The 19,957-nt window shown below is 34.3% G+C and overlaps 1 protein-coding gene across 7 annotated transcripts in view; it reads right to left on the minus strand.

Moving 5' to 3' along the window:
• The window catches only part of LOC149532377 (uncharacterized), a 106,057-nt gene that overhangs the window by 61,220 nt on the left and 24,880 nt on the right, over positions 1–19,957 (minus strand). For 5 of the 7 annotated variants that reach the window (XM_089807279.1, XM_089807278.1, XM_089807280.1 and 2 more), the window contains 2 exons: positions 17,869–17,978; positions 5,791–5,859 (listed from right to left, as the gene is read on the minus strand). In XM_089807279.1, the coding sequence (XP_089663405.1) occupies positions 5,791–5,859; positions 17,869–17,978 (179 nt within the window). The remainder of the gene's footprint in view (positions 1–5,790; positions 5,860–17,868; positions 17,979–19,957) is intronic. The other 2 variants (XM_089807281.1, XM_089807284.1) reach the window with 1 other exon arrangement.

The raw sequence follows: 19,957 nt of genomic DNA on the forward strand, positions 1-19,957 counted from the left end.
GACAATGCTTCCACCCCTTAGACATGCTTCCTACAAGGAAATTCTCCGCAATTAAATCATATTACCATAACAAGTTATTAATCATAAATAACATAATGGCTAACCGCCTTTCCAATTCCATGAATTCATGATAAATAATCAACTAGCATGTTATCTTCATATGCTATTATAACGACTAACCATCTTACCATTTCGCAAGATTATAACATTTTAAATTGTCAACTGACTTCATGTGAACCTCAACAGCTATATGAACATTTTAAATTAGGTCAAAAATTGGGATGTAACAATGCACAAGAGAGTAGAATAACACAATGTTTTACGTTGAAACCCAAATGAGAGAAAACCATAACAAATCTACGCTTTAATATAGTTCTTCTTTTACAATGTTTCTAGGCACCAAGCTACTAGAAGCACCAACCCCTAAGTTTACAAGCACCAGCCCCCACTACTAAGCACCAACTTAGCAAGAGACGCCCATTTTTCCTTTAGGAAACACGAACTTCCAAATTATGGTTCCACCTTCAAAATATTGCTATCTCAATAGATGAAGGGCACTTCAATCTTTTTCCTTCACAAACACTAACTAACATTGAGATAACAAATCTGCCACAAAACTGATGAGAATCTTTTCACAAAACTCGTACAAAGCTCCCATCCATTACTTACACAACTCTCTTTGATATGCTTCATAAAGCTAGTTTATATCTGCCAAATAGATCTTCTTAAATCTGCTTTATATGTTTGCTTAAGTCTGTCCCCTATGTCTGACTAAATCTGCCTCATATATTCGATCAGTTCTGATGCATATATTATACACTTGATCTTTCTTCACACGCACGACTTTAATTGAACTTCACAATCTTGTCATAAATCTATAGTTGATCTTCAAGAACTTTCCTTGGCTCTGATTTGAATCTCCAGCATTAATCTTCCATATGCACCTCACAGATATTTTAATCAGGTGTGCATATCATATTTGACTTCATACAAACTCACACTGCACTCATCCATTCAATCGTTATACATATTTTTATCTCAAAGGGTCATATATCCTTTCATTAGAGAGGGCATATCTTTATGCCTTCGGTTATAATAATAAAATGTAACCTTTCATATATAAATCTTATTATATAAAAAAATCTTTTAAACAAGACTCTTTTAAATGTTCCTTATATATATTGTTTCCCTCAACACAAACTGGTCTTTATTTTTTATCACACCCGTAACGCAAACTCGTATATTTCCAAATACGAATCACATTTTAGCTACTTCGAACAGCATCCCTTCTATACATGGCATATATGTGGTTGATTTCTGTTTTAATTTGCTGTTATTTTATGAACCCATGCTTGCTGTCTTGAACAAAAATGCAATAAGAAAATCCCTACTCTACGTGACATGGCTAGGATAAGCCAAGGTAATCTTTGTCCAACTAAGCAGTTTTTTTAATTACTCCATTGCTGCTAATAAGCTTGATAAGATTGGCCTTCATCAATCTCGCAGCTCTCACTTGCTTCAGACATATTATAACTACATGTTCTTATTGTCTCAAACTTAGTCAGTTCTGTTTAAGAATGAATCCTCCCCTTTGATCATTAATGCACATTTTATGACTTTCATCTGTTTTTATTCTGTCCCTCTTCATTGTAGTCACTGCATGTTAATTCTATCAAATTTTAGTATCTTACCATACAAATCACTGCTCCTTTGATATATTATGAAACTTGAAAGAGAGAATCTTTTAATGAAACTGGAAGTCACTTCCAATAAAATTGCTGTCTAAAAAATAATTTGAAGTTGCCGTCTTGAGTGTAATTGCTTATATTTTTCTTGAGGATCAATCAGATTGAAGAAAAACATTTTAAATATTATCGCTGCCTTCATAAGATGTTTAACCAGTGCCATATGATAAAAATCACTTCTTTTTTATCACACTTACTCTCAATGCTTATGACATCGACCTTCTTCCAGACCCATACTTACATGTACTGGGCTTCAGAGGTAATTTATGTTCCTAAAGTTAGAGAAAATATCCCACAATGTCTGGTAGCCTGCATGACGTCAAGAAAATGCAATTAATGATTCATAATTGCTTCTTAGTATTTCTTGTCTTGTTAGTTCTTCATTTCCAGTACTCACACTGGAGACCACAATTTTATTCCTTGCGTTCAATTTTGCTAGTAATTGCAAGAGCATAATCACTCCCTGTTGTCTTTCTCATTATCTTCAAATCATTAATTTAAACATATAAATAGCTCTTAGTCAATCACAATTTCTCTGCAACATGCTCATAACATTGCCTTCAATGTTATTGATCATTAGTATCTCCGCCAACTTCCATATTAGCGTCTCTCTTGAACACTATACTTTGACATCTTATCTTTGGCATGAATGAGAATCTTGTTTTGACCTTTGATGTCAATGACAACATTCTAACACTTTATGCACAAATTTTAATGGAAAAGTCTTCAGCCAGGCATATTGTATCCATTTTAAAATACTCTTTCCATATGTGCAATTAAAGAAATTTCCCAAGAAGAATTGAAAGTAGAATGTAAACACCATTCATGCATAAGAGTTGTTTCCAAAAGGCTATGTGTAGGGGTGTGTACACATTCATACGACAGCTTTTACAAGTATTTTTATATGTAGACTTTTATATCAAAAAATTTGGAACATAATGCTAACAAATTGTAAAAATGCTTTGTATCCAGCAAAAGAGAGAGGCCATCTTTCACCAAGACTGTAATGCCCCACCATGGGACCTGAGACAACACAACTACTAAGGAAAAAATGGAATATTTTTTTTCATTTAAAATTGAAGTACAACAACATTCTATTACCATTAACCAAGGATAACTTTAGTGGCTAATATTCGCCAATTGGCTAATCTCACTCATCAGGAACACCAAATTTGGCCCTTTTTTTTTGCACTTTTAGGGTGACCATGCCACCCGCACTTTACAAAAATTGGGTCCCATGCTTAGGCCAATCGCTAATAATAATACAGGAGTATTGTATTTTAGTGATGACTTCGCCAATGTAATCTATTTTTTCCATGCGGTAAATTATATATATTTGCCTACAATTTCCAATTCTTATTTTAATCGATGGCATATTAACCAATATTTGGTAAAAAATTAGGTTACAAGTTAATTATGTAGTTCGACATGCATCTCTATTCCAGAGACTTTCCATGAAACTTCTTATCCTTCTCACTTTGGCCCAAAATATATTTGATTTCGAACGTGTTTTTACTTTTGGGAGTTTCTTTAAAACTTAGTATCCTTTTAAAATGTTAGCCCAAAATAGGATTTAGGCCATTGATTTAGGATTCTCCAATGATTATAAACAATAGGGATGTTGCCTCCATACCACCATTCAATAATTTGGAGGGAAACTATAATGATTTAAGTGAGATAAACTTAACCTTCAAGTTTGATGATCAATTAGGATCCATATAATAATAATAAAATCATAGTTTCTAGGTATGTATACTTCTGTCCATGATTTTCATCAATAATAAAAGACTCGCCAGGATTTATAGAATTTTCATACAGTTGAAAAAAAATCGCAAATAAAATTAAAAAATTTCCTACTAAAAAATAATAATTCGCCAATAGAAATTAATTGTTCTCCCTTGAACTAATGTTTGATTCGCCACAATTTTATAAATTTTTTCCAAAACGGGGTTTCTTAAAGTTATCCCTGCCATTAACCAACCCTTTCCCCAAAAGCACATAGACACTTATCTGTGATCTTGAACTCAATAGAGAACATGATCTGTTAGTAGGGTGTTACAAAGACAACATTTTCATTCAGCTCGTCGCTGTCATCTGAGTCTAGGTCGTAGTCTAAAACCATGGCCCTAAACTCTTCTAATTATATTCCTTCATTAGTAAACCGTTTGCCATGAAGTTTGATTAAGAAGAGATGTCTCTCATCAAAGGGATGTCACCCTTTCGGTTTTGGGGGTATACAAGGAAGATCAAACACATTCAATCAGACATCATTAGAAAGCATTTATCTATTATTTATCCTTTATTTATTTCTTATTCATCCTTTATTGGATCTACTCTTTGAGCATAAGCCTTTTGGCCTGTTTCAGTTGCATAGTTTGAAAGGGAATATCAGACACAGCACCATTGTAGCAAGTGCAAATCACTTACATCAAAAACAGCATCATTCTCTTTGTTGCAAGAATAAACTATACATCTGAAACAGCGACATATCACTACCAGCGATATTAACATCATAAACATTGCATATGGTCAAGTGTAGGTCACAAATAGCATTTCATCACTGTGGATGATTAAAGATAATATAGCATACTCTCTATTGTCAAATCGGAGAAGGCTAATATCTTTAGCATTATTTATCAAGATCATCTTGCATAATTGAATCAGTCATATCAGATATAGCAGAAATAATCTCATCACTGTGAATCATGTAAGTGCATATATGTAGATCTGATCATTCGGCATATATCCAATCACTTAGTCAGAGATAGCAGTGATCAACATCCAATCTATGTAGATTGTTCCTTGCATAATATTATTATTTAATATGCATACTATCTTATCAATTAACATGATTTGGACATTCAAAGTGCTATCATAGATTCTTATCAAGAACTCAGGGAAAAAAGTCTCTTGCAATTGATTTCGCAAGGTAATTGTCCCAAATTCCCTAGTTATCCTAAATGGGGAAATTACATGGCAGGGAATTCCTAAGTTATCCTAGACGGGGACATTACATAGTGGGGGTCAGTGCCTCCAAGAGGTTGGTGCCTACAAATTGTGGGAATTGGTGTCTCCAATGGATTGGTGCTCACAAACTTTGGGGCTGATGCCTCATGTAGGCTGGTGCCTACAAACATTGTGAAAGAAGAATTGTATAAAAGCATTGATTTGTCGTAGTTTTATCCCATTAGGGTTTCCACGTAAAACATTGTGTTATGGTGTTCTTATACACAAAATTGCTGGAATTTAGTAAATAATACTATTATCGTTAATAAAGTTCAAATTGGTAAAAATTGTTGTTATACTGATTCAACTCAACCCCCTCCCTCCCAAACCCAATATGACTGTGTGCTCTTCAAACTCCAATCCATGTCTAACTTGTCAATGTCATTAATAAATGAGCTTAATTTTTCTGAATCAAAAAAAAAATGTATCAAGAAAATGGTCATTTTGGATACAGAAGAAAATCTGAGGTATTGCATGACAAGAATCCCTAATGCCAATCCTAGTGGTCAACTGCATATAAACAAGGGTGATCACAATTACTGCATCATTGACAACAACCATCAATATATTTTTATTACGGTTTCCAACCTACCAACTACAAGCTTAAGCACAAACGAATTTCTATTCTAGAATGTTTGACCACTAGTTGTAATTTACAGCACCTATGGTGTCATGAATGCAGTACTGCTAGAATGCTTCAAAATGTGATTTTAGTATTTAGATAAGCTAGACCATGTTTCTATACAAAAAGAGCATAAATTAGAATCATTTTGCAATGATTTTTCAAGCAAATAATATCCTATTTTGATAATATAAAATCAGTTTTATTACCCATCTCTTGATTATCTTCAATGTGATAAAGGAATTCTAGAACTTGTCCATTTATGGAACATCAGAATGGTAATCCATGCCAATGCATAATAATGATACAAGTATATTTTGAAGTTTGAACATAGATTTACATTTTCCATAGTAACCTTATAGACTAGATATATTATAAGACAATACGCGTTATAGATGATAGGAAAGTAATTAGTACCTGATGATCTGTTCTTGTTCCATCAAATGAGACTTCTATGCGTCGCTTCAGTCTTTGCAATCTTTCCTCCTGAAATAAAGTTGATACAGATTGTGTTAAGTATTAAAGGGTTTCACAAGCATTTAATTAGAATGTTTTACTTCTGGGATTTGAACTGTGTTTTTTTATCATCTCAAAGGTGACCTATACAAGTACTTATTTTATTGATGACATTTTATTTCCTCGTGTATGCTGGTAATTATTACAAGGCAAGGGGAACTGCAAGGCATGCAAGCACTTTTAGGTCTTTGTCAACACTAGGGACTTTCACCTTATAACCAGTTTCCTTATCTACAAGGTATTTGGAGCATATATGCTTATAACTCAGCCTTGTCTATTGTAAACATTTTGAGGTCAACCCACGTAGAAACTAATGTGTTCAAAAATGAAGAATTTCTTGGGCATGTTAATTAGATTTTTTATTTTTGTGGAATTTGAAATGTGTCTATCTTTAAATCATCTCAAAGTGATCTCCATGAATACTAATCACATATATAAAATTTTCTTTTCTTGTACAGTGGTAATAATTACAAGGAAAGGAACCCACTTGGCACAAAAGCACCTCTAAGCATTTGAACCAAGCAATGTAATGACCACTTTGGGGTTTTCATCCTTTAGCATCTTTGCAAACAGAAAAACCTTAGAGCATCTAATAAGTCACCATTGTCTTACAATTATAACTAGTGCAGGAATAACTGCAGTACAACCCAATCATGTATACATGTGTTAATACTAAAGGCTTTTATACAAATTAAGAATAACTTGCAAAGGATATGAAACAGCAATGACCCCCAAAGTCAATGGCATGCCACTAGTCTGCACTTTAAGCTGTGTTAAACAAAATATAAATAACAAAATCCTGAAATGCAAACTAAACCAACGAGCAACAGCAAGAGAAGCACAAAATTTCGAGAAGCAGCCTCACCTACAATGTATGTGGATGGTACCTTCCCATCCTCCCTGACAAATGAGAAAAAAAAAAGAACTAAAACTAATCACGTATGACATGCGAAAAAGGAGAGAGATTTACATGGAGAGATGCATTGGTTAAAGGATGCCATTTCCAAAATCATGTATAAGTCACTGCTATAATTTCAAAATTAAAATGACTAGTCATAAATTTGAAATTATAATGGAATTACAATCTTCCTCTCTCTTTTCATTTGCCATTAAAAAATTAGCTTTCAAATTATTCTTACAAAATGTACAAAATATTGTATGTTGGGTGTTTGATGCCTTTTCATCTACCATAAATGAACAAAAAGATAAAAAGTCAAAAAACAAGTTTAACATGTGAAATAAGAGATAGGAACACATGGAGAGAAGCAGAGGTTAACGGATTCCCTTTCCAAAATCAGGCATATTTTCAAAATTAATTGACTATAGACATAACATTGGAATCATAAAGAACTTAGGTTCTTCCTTTGACCTTGGGTTATTCATAATGAAATAGCGAACTATTTGTTATCCTCCATTTTGCCATCACAAAATGGAGGTAACAGTACGAAACTTTTTTAACTTAGTATTGCATATCTTCGAGGTAATTCACTATTTAACTAGCCAACATTGATCAACCAATCGTTCCAATTCGCGTAGTAAATCTTTTAACTGAAGGCTTTCGTCAAGTCCTTTTTGTTTTTTCATTTTGTTAGGCTATGCTTGATTCTTGAAGCCTTCAAAGCCCTTATTTGCATTTTCAAGTGTTTGTTTAGTTTGCTTTTAACTTTTTGTTTCGTTTAATCTCTTGCTTTCGGTTTTCCCTTTGATTCACTATATCTTAGGGCTTAATTGGACTTATTAGTCAAAAGATATGACCATTTAAGTGCATAAAAAGTGGACTCTCCAAGCGCAATCACATATTTAAAATATGGATGGATGTTATATTCTAATGTTGAGTTTCACTATTTGAAAAATATAACTTAAAATGACTTTATGTTATGTTTTTTAAGTTACTTTATCACTTTTAAATAATCACTTAAAAATATTTAAGTGACTATAGTGCACTTTATGTTATATTTTCATGCTGAGTTGCTTTTTAATTTTTCACTTAAGTGACTATAGTGCACTATATAGTTTAATTTAATATTGAGATTTACTTCAATGTTTTACTATAGCATTTAAGTAAAATGTTGCTTTTAAATGAATATTTACACGATATGTAAACTATGTAGTGCAAATATTCTATTTGATCCATTTAAAGTGATTTTTTACTCAATAATCAATTAGAAATGTGCTAAATAGGAAGTTTAAGTTGTGCAACTCAATAACATGATTTTTTTGAAATATGTTTCATGTGATTGCATCCATAGAGTGCGATTTTGGCTTGCAAACCCAAATGCGTGGAAAGTCAAGCATATTTTCAACACATGCAAATGCACTTGAAGAGTGCAATTTGCACTTGAGGCCAAAAATAAAACATGTGTCTGCAATTCTAGAGCCTGATTTGAATGTAAAGAGACATTTCTAGCCAAGGCATCACATACAAATAGCCTCCTACGGTGTGATTTGCACTAAAACATGTCATTTCCAAGTCATTTTAAATATGCAATGCCCTTCCTAGAGTGTGATTTGCATAAAAAGTTCCTTTTACATGTTGGGTGTTACATGTAATGGCTCCTCAAGAGTGTGATTTGCATTAAACGTCACAAATATATGCCCATTTAAAACATGAATTTGCAGTATAAGGGCCCAATTTTGACTTAACATTAAAAATTTTGGAGTTTGTGGAGAAAATAAAATATGTAAATGCATCCCAAGAGTGAAATTTGCTTCTTGGATGTATGTAAGTATCATTCAAAAGTGTTTTTCCAAATTAAATGCCAAAAATGTTACATGTAAAGGCAGCCAAAGAGTGTGTTTTCATCAAATACACCCAAAGGTATTCAACCCATGCATTTGCATTTGGAGGTCACATTTTTGGAATCTGGCTTCATGTATTTGCATTCCTTGTCCACGTTTTTGTTCATTTCCAACAAAAATTCTCCATGCAAAAGCATTCCAAGGGCACATTTTGCATGAAAAAATGCAACAACACCAAAAACGTTGCATGTAAATGTATCAAGGATTCACGTTTTGCCTCTTCCGAGCCAAAAACACCCAAGAACATGCATTTTTCAAAACCGTTTTGCATGTAAAGGAAATTGAAGACCACATTTTGACATCTACATGCAAAAGTGCCCATGCATTTAACCTTGGAGATCATGATTTGCAACTTTGAATTTGTCAAAGGTTCTTAGTTGTTGCATGAGTTTACACTTGGAGAACCCGATTTTGGAGAAGACCGGTTCATCTAAAGTTCTCTTTCCTCTGTTTTTGGCTCATTGAGCTCCAAGTAAGTAGAAGGTTGCAACTTTGTTTGTATTTCTTACTTGTTTTGCTGCAATATTGCATTCTTTCGCTCGTTTTTGTCCATTTCTTCAAATGTAACTCGTATCTTTTGCATTTTGTCTTTAAATAAGTTCGAAAAACTCTTCAAAACTCCAAAAACGAAAAATTGCATGTAAAGGGATATCTTGAAGTTTGCCATATTTGAGTCAATGGTGAGAGTTATGTTTTTGTTTTTGTCTTAATTTTTCTTGCTTTATTGTTGCTTGTTTTGATTTCTTTTTTGGAAGAAAGTTAAGGGTTCCCACCCAAGAATACAAGTGCATATACACGCTTTCACCTTCCATGCCAATCCATACTAAATCCTTTTTCCAAATTTCATTCTCCAACACATGTAAATACATCCTCCAAACCCGATTAGATGTTTATCTCAAGTAAAGATGATTCATTTTTACCACATATGATGTTTATCTCAAGTAAAGATGTTTACCTCTAGAGAACCCAATTTGGTAGGTGGTCATACTTTTAAATACCAAAGTGTCATTTTGCACACATCCATATGCATCCAACTTGCGTTCTTGGCCATACAAACGAAAGCCCATCTTTGTCCACATGCAATCCATCCTCCTATGTCCGATTTTGGCCCTTTCTTCCAAATACATATGATTTCCAATTCATTTCCAGCCATCGCATGTGTTCCATGAGTATATAATCAATACTCCAAACACCTTGTTCTTCATAGATTTGCCACTTTCATGGATCCAATCCTTTCAGATGATGTATTTACTCTTTGGAATTGCCATGTTGTAGCACAAGATATGTCCACACCTTCAAAATCCAAAGGGAAGATGAAATATTAGTATGATAAGGAGCTAGCTCATACAACTGCATCACTCATTTCGTCTCCTCTAGATCAAAAGTATCAAATACGGAGATTGGGCATGTAGACATGGCTGATTTCTTGCAAAGAATCGAAGCTCCTACCAACAAGAAAATATAGCGTATCAAAAGGAGTAATATTCATCTAGTGTCCACTTTTCCTATGGCTGCCCTAGAGCCTGAGTTCATCTTGGGATGTGCTCGAGTTTCAGCCCTAAATCAAAAACAATTAAGGATGCGGATGGTAAGGTCATTATCAGCCCATATCCAAATGTTGTTGAGCAGATCTTCAAACTCCCTCAAACTTCAAAATGCAAGGATTTGCCTAAAGAAATGTCTCTGTGACTGTGGAATTAGACCAAATTGGATTATTAGATGCATACAAATGAAAATTGGTTGGAGAATAAGAGATCCAATTTCTCTAGATGGCCGAGAACAATACAGAAATCTAACTTCTTCCCAGAAGTTAATGATTTGATAACTCTCCTTAGTAGAATCTGTGGCCTCAAAGAATCCGGTATCTTTGAACCTTAGATGTATAAGTTCATCCTCTAGATCTTTGAGAACAAGGAACCCATCAATTGGGGAGAGCTTATAAGCACAACACTGTGTAAACACTAAACAGTTGATTCATGTGGGAACATCAACACCATTCTACATGAATTTGTACTTACATTGTTGTCGCCATGGGAACGTTCTCAGGACTTTGCACTAAAGGAGATTGATCTCTAGTTCCCATCTGTAACTACTATGACCATATTACACTAACACTAAGCAAGTATCATTACAGAAGGGTCCAAGATGTGTTCTTTGGACATTTCTGGTGTCTGCTTGACAAAGATTTAGCAATCAAAAGAGTATCAGATGCAACTTGGCAAACGGTAAATCAATGTGGTTGCATTTTCTTGCAATTTCCAACTTTCACCTATCCAAGAGTTGGATATTTTCAAGGAGAACCATACGTCTTACCAAGATATTCTACTAATAGGATCATTCTGATGGAGTTGACCAAACAGCTCATGGAGGTGCAATCTTATGAACACAGTCGGCACAGGCCAAGATTCGGCATTACCACTACCAAATTGGTCAATATACGCTCAATTCAATGTTTAAAGTGAAAGCTATGGAAGCAGGACTCCAACTCGTTATTCAGAAGAAGTTGAAGGTTGGATTTGACTTTGACAACCGATGGATGCATTCGAAGATCAAAAAGACATTCACCCATGTTCATCGCATGGAGGACATGTGGATTGACTTACGCATGGAGATAGACATCATGAAAATGGACTACTATAGGCTTATATTGCAGCAAATCATCAACCTCAACATGGTTGAGATCCCATAAGGCTTTGAGATTGAAGATGATAGCATGATCGTAGATCCAGAGTATCGCAATACTCTTCCCTATTCAGTGGCAACAAAAGGAAAGAAATTCTATCTTTGATAAATTCCAATCTATCTTACTGAATACTAACAAGTGGTTGTGTTAATGTGTTAGTTCAATCGGGATAAAATTATAATTGAAATATAAATATATTTGTGTAACATATTATTATAACATTCTCAATATAATTATATTGTTATTTTTGATATATAATATATTAGAGTATATATGTGCATATATATGTATATTACTAAAGTATTATATTATACATATCATATTATAACATTTCAAATAAACACCGATCGACCAAAATGCTAGTTTGACCAGCTATGTGAATTGGAAACTGAGTTGGTCGACGTTCATGTTATAAGGAAATTTAGTTAGTCAAACTAAACATCGGGGGCCACATACCCAATGGGATGTGACTCCACGGTGGAGTCACTTCCCATCGAGCACATGGCTCCCCGTGTCCATACATACCTTGCTCACCAAACGTTGCAAATAAAACAACGAACACATACGCTTTTAAGTCTTCAATTATTTGCAACACCAGATCAAACAAGTCTCCTATTAAATTTGCAGTCCTTATTATGATCAAACACAGTCATCTAAATTGCAAATAATTTAATATATATCATTCTCCGGTTATTGTTTGTAGTTATCATTCACATATCATTAGGATATATTCTCAGTTTTATATCAATCACAAAATCATAAGGATTTTTTTTGAAAGAATTACAAATAAAAGTATTATCCTAGAGTAAAATTTGGTAAATTTTAACAGGCCAAAAATCAAAGGTCTTAAGAGAATACATCTGAAGCTCAAGGTAGATTGCAATCCCTTCAGGCCAATTGGAAAGAGATCTCAAGTGGAGATTGAAAAGGATGGTTCATTTTCTTCAGGGTTAGCTAAAACGCTCAAGTTTAAACTCAAAGGAGTAAAAGGATCAAAAGCACCTTTAGAATCTTCTCAAGCACCCATGCAAACTCAACAATCGGATAAAGAATTTGATGAAGAAGAGGAAGAGGGAGAGATAATGACTATATATACTTCATGGCCAACAAATAACTAGGAGCCATCTACTCAAGAGGAACCTTTCTTGGATGTCATAGACAATGATGTGGATTCATTCTCCACTATATCCACACCTACCATTTCCATCTCGAAAGTGAACATGTCGACAGTCCCCATCTCCTCTACAGCTCCTGACAGCCTTACAACAGAGCATTGTGAGAACTTAGGAAATGTATTTGATGATTTTTCAACTCTCACAAAAGGTCAAGTTTCCCAACTTGATACCTTAGTTACAAGGTTCGAGATTTTCATAACTCAAAGGAGACCCATGGTTTCCACTTTGCAAACTGAAGAATGCACGGTGATAACAGAAATACAATCAGGATCAATGTCTGTTGTAGCCAATGTTCCACCTTCAACAAATGAAGGTTTCAGTCTGCATGCATGGTTGGGAAAAATCACCATGAAAAGAAGGAAGGTCGCACCACCCCCAGATAATATCCCTGCTAAGAAGAATAAATCTAAACTCTCAAAACACAAGGTAGTTTCAAGAATCATTGTTGATTATGAAAAGGCCAAATATGTTGAGATTGCAGAACCTTTGGTAGACAAACTAGCTGAGGTTCTTAACCACTCAGATTACAAGTTCACCAAAATTGAGCTTGGTATATAGTCAAAACTAAGGTGTTTATAGGATGCTCAAGATGCACTCTCGAATTTGTCTAAGACCAATCACGAGCTCTGGGAAATAAAGAATCAACTGAAACAAGAGATTGCTTGTCTTCACGAGATTATCCGCAACGATCCTTGCAGCCTGTAGTCATCACATCTCAAACAATCCAGGTGAATTAAAGAGCTAAGGCAGCAAAGGCTTGGTTCGAAGAAGTTACCTCAGAAGGATGGGTAAAACTTAATTTTGATGGGGCCTCAAGAGGTAATCCAAGACCGGTTGGATTAGGATGTATTATCCATTCTAACAAAGGCTCTTGGATAATTAAGCGAGCCATACCGTTAGGGGTGCTTTCTAATAATCTAGCACAATTAGAGGCCTTGATCGAAGGTCTAAATCTTAGCCTGGAAATGGGCATTAGCAAGTAAGTCATTGAAGGGGATTCACAAATTATTCTCAACGCATTAAGGAAAAGAAGCACTCCTAATTGGATATTAAATTCCAAACTTGAAAATGCATTAAAGATAATCGATAAATTCAAAGATATTAGTATTAAACATATATTTCGAGAAGGAAACAAAGTAGCAAATACATCAGCAAACAAAGGAGTAGATGTTGAGGATTTTCTCCTAAGGAATAACTAGGTCACCTAACCTAAAACTCATAACCTCAGAAAAATTAATCCAATACTCAAAGAATAGTTATTAAGTCTCTTCCTCATCGTATAATAGAATAAGAAAACTACCCTAAGGATTGAAATAATCCTAACACTTCAATTGGATGTCCTTAGTATAGTGTTTTATGATTTTTATTTGTTGTAAATAGGCTCACTGTTATAGTGTTAGATAGATCACAAAGCCAAAATCTAGAATGAAAATCAGTCACTATATTGAAAATTTCATGAATTTTCCTTGCTAAAGTAAATTAAATGTTGCAAATAGACTAACGTTCTTTTATCAATATGTCAATCTGGATGACATGTTAAGATAGATAATTTATATTCAATTTTATTGATTAATACTAACAAAGATCTTGGTCAAGAGTTAATTGTTTGCAAGCTAAATAAAATAGGAATTCAAATAAGAAGGCAAAGCAACACTAATTAAAGGGAAACTACAGGGATTGTCAAAAGAAGGATAGATCAAGAAGCAAATATTGTGTAAAACAAGGAACAATTGTCACAATAGCATTATAAATAAGGGAATGCCCCGATATAATTACCTGTATCTACAATGGACACAAGTCCCTGGGCAAGACTGGAGATTTCTTGACTCCGTTCTTTCCTACCAAGTGCATGTTTGAACGGAGGAACAATGTAAAAACCTTATTAATTATTTATTAAAATTATTGGCCTCAGCCTTTTACTGATCAAAAGGAAACTTACAATAAAAATATAATTGAATCTCTAAACAAACTTATTTGTAAATTCTACTAGTATATAGTGTGTGTGAAGTTGCATGTCAATGCATACTATTAGCACATCAACTCTACAAACATGTCCATTAATAGTTTGCTGGGTAAGACTTAAAACATATTGTTTTAGGTCAATGAAAAATTTGTTTTTGGTGTTTATATATACTTATAGTATTTTATTAGTACATTTAAATTCCAAGCTAAAATCTTTATATTAGAAAAAGTAAATCTTTAGCCAAAGTTTACCTTATTTTCACGGGCTGAAATCAATTATAACTTGAAAGAGCTTTATCACTTTTACAAACTTGTATTTTTGGAAAACATATTTGAAGCTACTATAAAAAATATTTTTAACTTAGTTTTACAATTATCAATTTTTTATTGTATGACTATTTCTTAACAACAGATTATATATTATTTAATTTTATTACTTTCTTATAATATGACTACAATTTTTTTTTTATTTTTTGATAGGTAATGGGCCAAAGCCAAGTGAAATATTATTACTTATTGTGATTAGTAATAAATGTTAGTTAATTTTGAGTGGATTTGAATCCAAGACCTCCAAGATAAGAGGCTCACAATTTACCATTATGTTGTAGGCTCTTGCCTTAAATTATGACTACAATTAATTCAAGTCTTTTCTAATAAAAGTTAAAAATAAAAAATAACAAATTTTAATTGAGAATTCAAGAATAATAAAAATATAAGTGTTAAATATTTTTAAAATATTTTTTTAAAAAGTGTAAAGAGAAAATAAGAATGTTTATAACTGACCTTATAGACGGTGCTTACACTGTTAAAGACGTGTGAAATGTCTGAGTTCCAAGTAAAAATACAGCCAACAAAACAAATGAAATATACAAAAAAAAGTTAACTCCAGTGTACTTAATTACATTATTTAAACTCACAGCAAAAATGTTCAATGTTGGAAATATTATAACAGATATCATTTGAAAGTTTATTAAAGTCATTAGACAACTTAAAACATTTATACTTGAGTAGTAGCAGAGTGTGAAATGGCATTACTAAAAGGTTTTTCAGCACTATAACCGAAAACAGAATTATCTTAATAGACAGAACAAAGTTTTGAATCTCACACAAGGCCACAGTTACTATGTAAAATGCCCAGAATGCAAAGCAATAGTCATGCCCAATATCCACGTGAGAATCCGACATATGGAGCTTCGAGCATAATGACATGAAAGAGGGAAGAAAAAAAATCTCGAATCTTCAAAGTTTGGAATGGCAGATATAAATAATGATAAAAGCATGTAATGTACAGAACAAACCATAGCTATGGAGGAACAAAGGGGATATCCACGTCTGAAAGCACAAAGATCTATAAAACCATCATCCTCAAAATGCCTTAGCTCATTTCATGGTATTCTATAATATAAATGAAAATCCTCAAATATTTTACCAGATATTTACAAGGGTATGAATGGTGTCAAATGAAAGGAGAAAAGACAAATCAAATGTGAGTTTTCTGCTATAAATGACAGTCTAAGTATATAAAGTCGCATAATTACGAGGTTTGAAGAGCCTACAGAACAGAGATGGACACTCGAAATAGTGACATAATAGAACACTCTGGTCTATAAGTATCACAACCACATGGGATATCCAGATGTTTCCAGGGTTAGACTAGCAAAAATGGAAGTTGTTTAACTGTCCATCTCTCCTGTGAGTAATAGTTATGTTAGTTTTTTTATAGAATGATTGCTATAGTGCTATGTAATTTAGAGGAATGAGTTTGCAGTTTTTGTCATACACAATGTTTTTGCTCAGAGATCCACCATACTCATCCTTCAGTGTCATTACAGGCTAATACCAGAGTATATCATTTTGATAATTATGGACAAGATGTTGTGGTCCGTGTGCTCGATATGGGGATTTGGCCAGATACCCAGAGCTTTACCGACATGCATCTTGCACCTGGTCCTCTGCACTGGAAGCACGAGCGTGAATCTGGCACAAAGCTCAAGGCCACTGTCTGCAACAACAAAATTGTGAGTGCACAATTTTTCTCCAATGGGTGTGAGGCTGCTATTGGACTGATCAATGAAACGACAGAGTTCAGATCACCTCGTGATCAGGACGGGTATGGTACTCATACTGTTTTGACTGCTGTGGGTCCTTAAGTCATTGGGGCTAATCTTCTGGGCTATGCTAATGGAACCACGAGGGGAATGGACCCAAAAGCAAGGATGGCAGCTTAAAAGGTCTGTTGGGACGATGGATGTTTTAGTACTGATATCCTGAAAGCCTTTGATAAGGCTGTTGCAGATGGAGTTAAATGTCCTGCAAACGTCTCTCGGAGGCCGGATTGCACCATATTACAGAGACAATATTTCATTGGGAGCATCAGTGCAATGCAGAGAGGTATGTGAAGTTTCCAGAAGATTGCAGAAAGAGGAACAATAACAGTTGCAATTAATTCATCCTTATCTATAGTTTAATTTTTGGTTATTATTTTGAATTTAAGATACAATTAAATCCCAGAAAATTAGTGTTAACCAATGAGAAAATAGAAATTATTGTGCAGAATTCATTTTTAAAAATATAGCTCTGAAAACTTTAGAATCTTAGATTACATTCAAATTAAAAATTAATGAAGATGAACTAATCAAAACAATAGTTCCCTGCCTATATATTGGCAGGGACTGACAATACACTTCTAATATCATCTAGGCTTGGATATCGTGAATTTGGAAACAATAGTCATCCTTGCAAACACACTTACTGCCCGTGAGCCATTTTGATGAGCCTTATATTATTTCCTAATTAATAGCAAATTCTTCTTACTGTGAATGAAAACATGCCCCTTTCAAATTCTGTGCTGCTATCAGATGGCCAAAGACAACCCAAAAAAATACACAATCTTGAGCATTGTGAGTTGCAATCTCACAATCCTACACTTAATTTTATTCATGATGCACTGGTGGTTATGATCAGTTTATGAGTTACAAACTTCAATTAACTTTATCTTGCCATATATTAAAAGGAGATAGCAGGTCATTAACTTTATTCTATGCTGCTATCGGATGACCAAGGACAACCAACAAAAATACACAATCTTGAGTATTGTGAGTTACAAACTCACAATCCTACACTTGAATTTATTAATGATGCACTGGTGGTTATGATCAACTTAGAAGTTACAAACTTCAACACTTTATCTTGCCATATATTAAAAGGAGAAAGCAGGCCATTCAATATCTTTCAACACCAACATGTAATGAGCATGAGCAGAAAAGATCAACCTTATAAACTTGCAGGGGCTTAAATTATCCAAGAACATGCAAGACCAGATTTTACAAAAGCATATTGATTTGCATTTATAATGCTTACCTGTAATGGTGTTAAATCAATCACAACTCTATCATCACTTTCGCTCCTTTGGGCACAAACACAAGAAAGACTTCTCCCAATCCATGTTGCTGACCCAGTCACAATATCAACTACAATCACAGGTAAAGTAGAATTCAACAGAAAGCGTGCAATGACTTCCAATAATATGAATATCAACATTGAAATCAATGATTCGCTAAAAGCTCCCAGGGCGTCATATAAAGAAGATGTCATTGTTGATTGCTAGTACTACATGGTATTCATTATAAAATTCCAGTCACAAAAGCTAATTTAAAGGAAGTGCTAATTTAAAGATCATAAACAACAACTGCAATTAATCAGTAGCATGCATTTAAAAGGATAGAAGGAAGATCATACTCCATATAAGTGATGCCCTAACAATTCTTGTACATGAAACCAAGAGTAACTTCATAGAATACTTGAATTATGATTATGCAATGTCCAGAGAATAATTCTCAAATTGTTTGTTTGATTCAAATTCAATATAGAAACATGTCTCTGTAGTGATCTTAATCATTGTTGAGTACTCCAAAATTATCCATTTCATACCTTTATCTATACACAATGTCTTTCTATTTTATTTAATATGCCTCATAGAATCAATAATAATGTTCTTCTAATGGCAGAGCGTTGGAAAAATGGGTTTTAGAAAGGGTTTACAGAGGGAAACAAGAATATTGAGAGGTTTGGGAGGTTTGGAAAGGGCATAGAGCCATTCAGAAGATGTAAAGGAAGGTTTTACTGGGGGAATAGGAATGGAGATGGCAAAATGGGAACAGAAACTACCAAGAGAACTTTCAATGGAAAAAAGTGGGACAGAACAAAGGGGAAAAATGGCAAAATGGAAGAGAGGCTAAATGTTAATGGCTTGAGAAGTCGTCCGATGCAAAGATTCACATCAGTAAATCTTGGTGGGAATGTGGTTTTTGAAAATATAGCCAAAAGATTGAGAAAACCACAAGTAGTGGAAAACTAGGAGAAGCAAATGATTACAAATCAGCAGTGGACTCGATGCACAATTGAAAGGGTGGTGCTGGAAAGTGGCTTGGTAAAGGAGAAGATTGACTTTCTGGAGAGTAATGCATTATTTCTCAAGTGGGGAGGTCCAAGGCCAGCAATAGGTAAGATTAAAACTTGGTGTGATGAGAAATGGGGTGCGATGAAAGACTTTAAAACTTTAGAAAATGGTTTTTATATGGGTACAATGGATATAGCGCAAGATAGGGATTGGATCTTGAATAGTGGTCCTTATTTTATGGAAAGATATGGGTTTTATATGAAGAAACGGATCCTGAACTTTGATCCAACAAAAGAGTTAATAAAAGAACTTCCTCTATGGGTAGGATTGAGAAATCTGACCCAGGAATACTAGCAGGAACAATGTTATAAAGCGACTGGGAACAAGCTAGGAACATTCATTAAGGCGGTGGAAATAGTGGACAGAGAAACTCTGCAAATGTTCCCAAGAATATGTATAATGTGGAATGATTGCCATCCAATCCCTGAAATGATTAAGATCTTTGATGAAGGGGTAGTCTGGAGACAGCCGATGTTTTTGGAGGAAGGGTTGAAGGTTTGCGAGTTTTGTCTTTGTGATGAACATGACTCAGAAAGTTGTAAACAAGAAGGACGTCATAAGGGTAAAGAAGAGGAAAGGTTACTCCAGAAGGTTATAAAGATGGTTAGGATAAAAGAAGTAGAGAAGGATGAGACTGAAAATCTTATGAAAACGGATAATGCAGAGGTGGAGAATGATATGATGTTGAAAACAAGAACAAATAACTGTTAAGAAAAAGGGTATAATCTAAAAATGGTTCAGGAAAAAGTTTTTGATGATGGAAGGTGCAAAGGCTCACAGGAGACACCACAAATTGGAAAGAATGGGGGGTGAAGATCAACAAAGGAGGTTGGTGAATGAGAGTGTCAAAATAAGGATGTAACAAAGGCAAGGGCCAGTTAGTGAGGATGGGGTTGAGTGTAGCACTTTGGAGGGAAGTGAAGAAAGGGGATGAAAAACCTAGAAGGACCTCAAATGTTTCAGGAGGTAGAGTGTCAAGAGGTAGTGTTG

The sequence above is a fragment of the Cupressus sempervirens genome, chromosome 10 (genome assembly GCF_028749045.1).
Source record: "Cupressus sempervirens isolate cs-2001-9-10 chromosome 10, ASM2874904v1, whole genome shotgun sequence".
NCBI classification, from domain to species: Eukaryota; Viridiplantae; Streptophyta; class Pinopsida; order Cupressales; family Cupressaceae; genus Cupressus; species Cupressus sempervirens.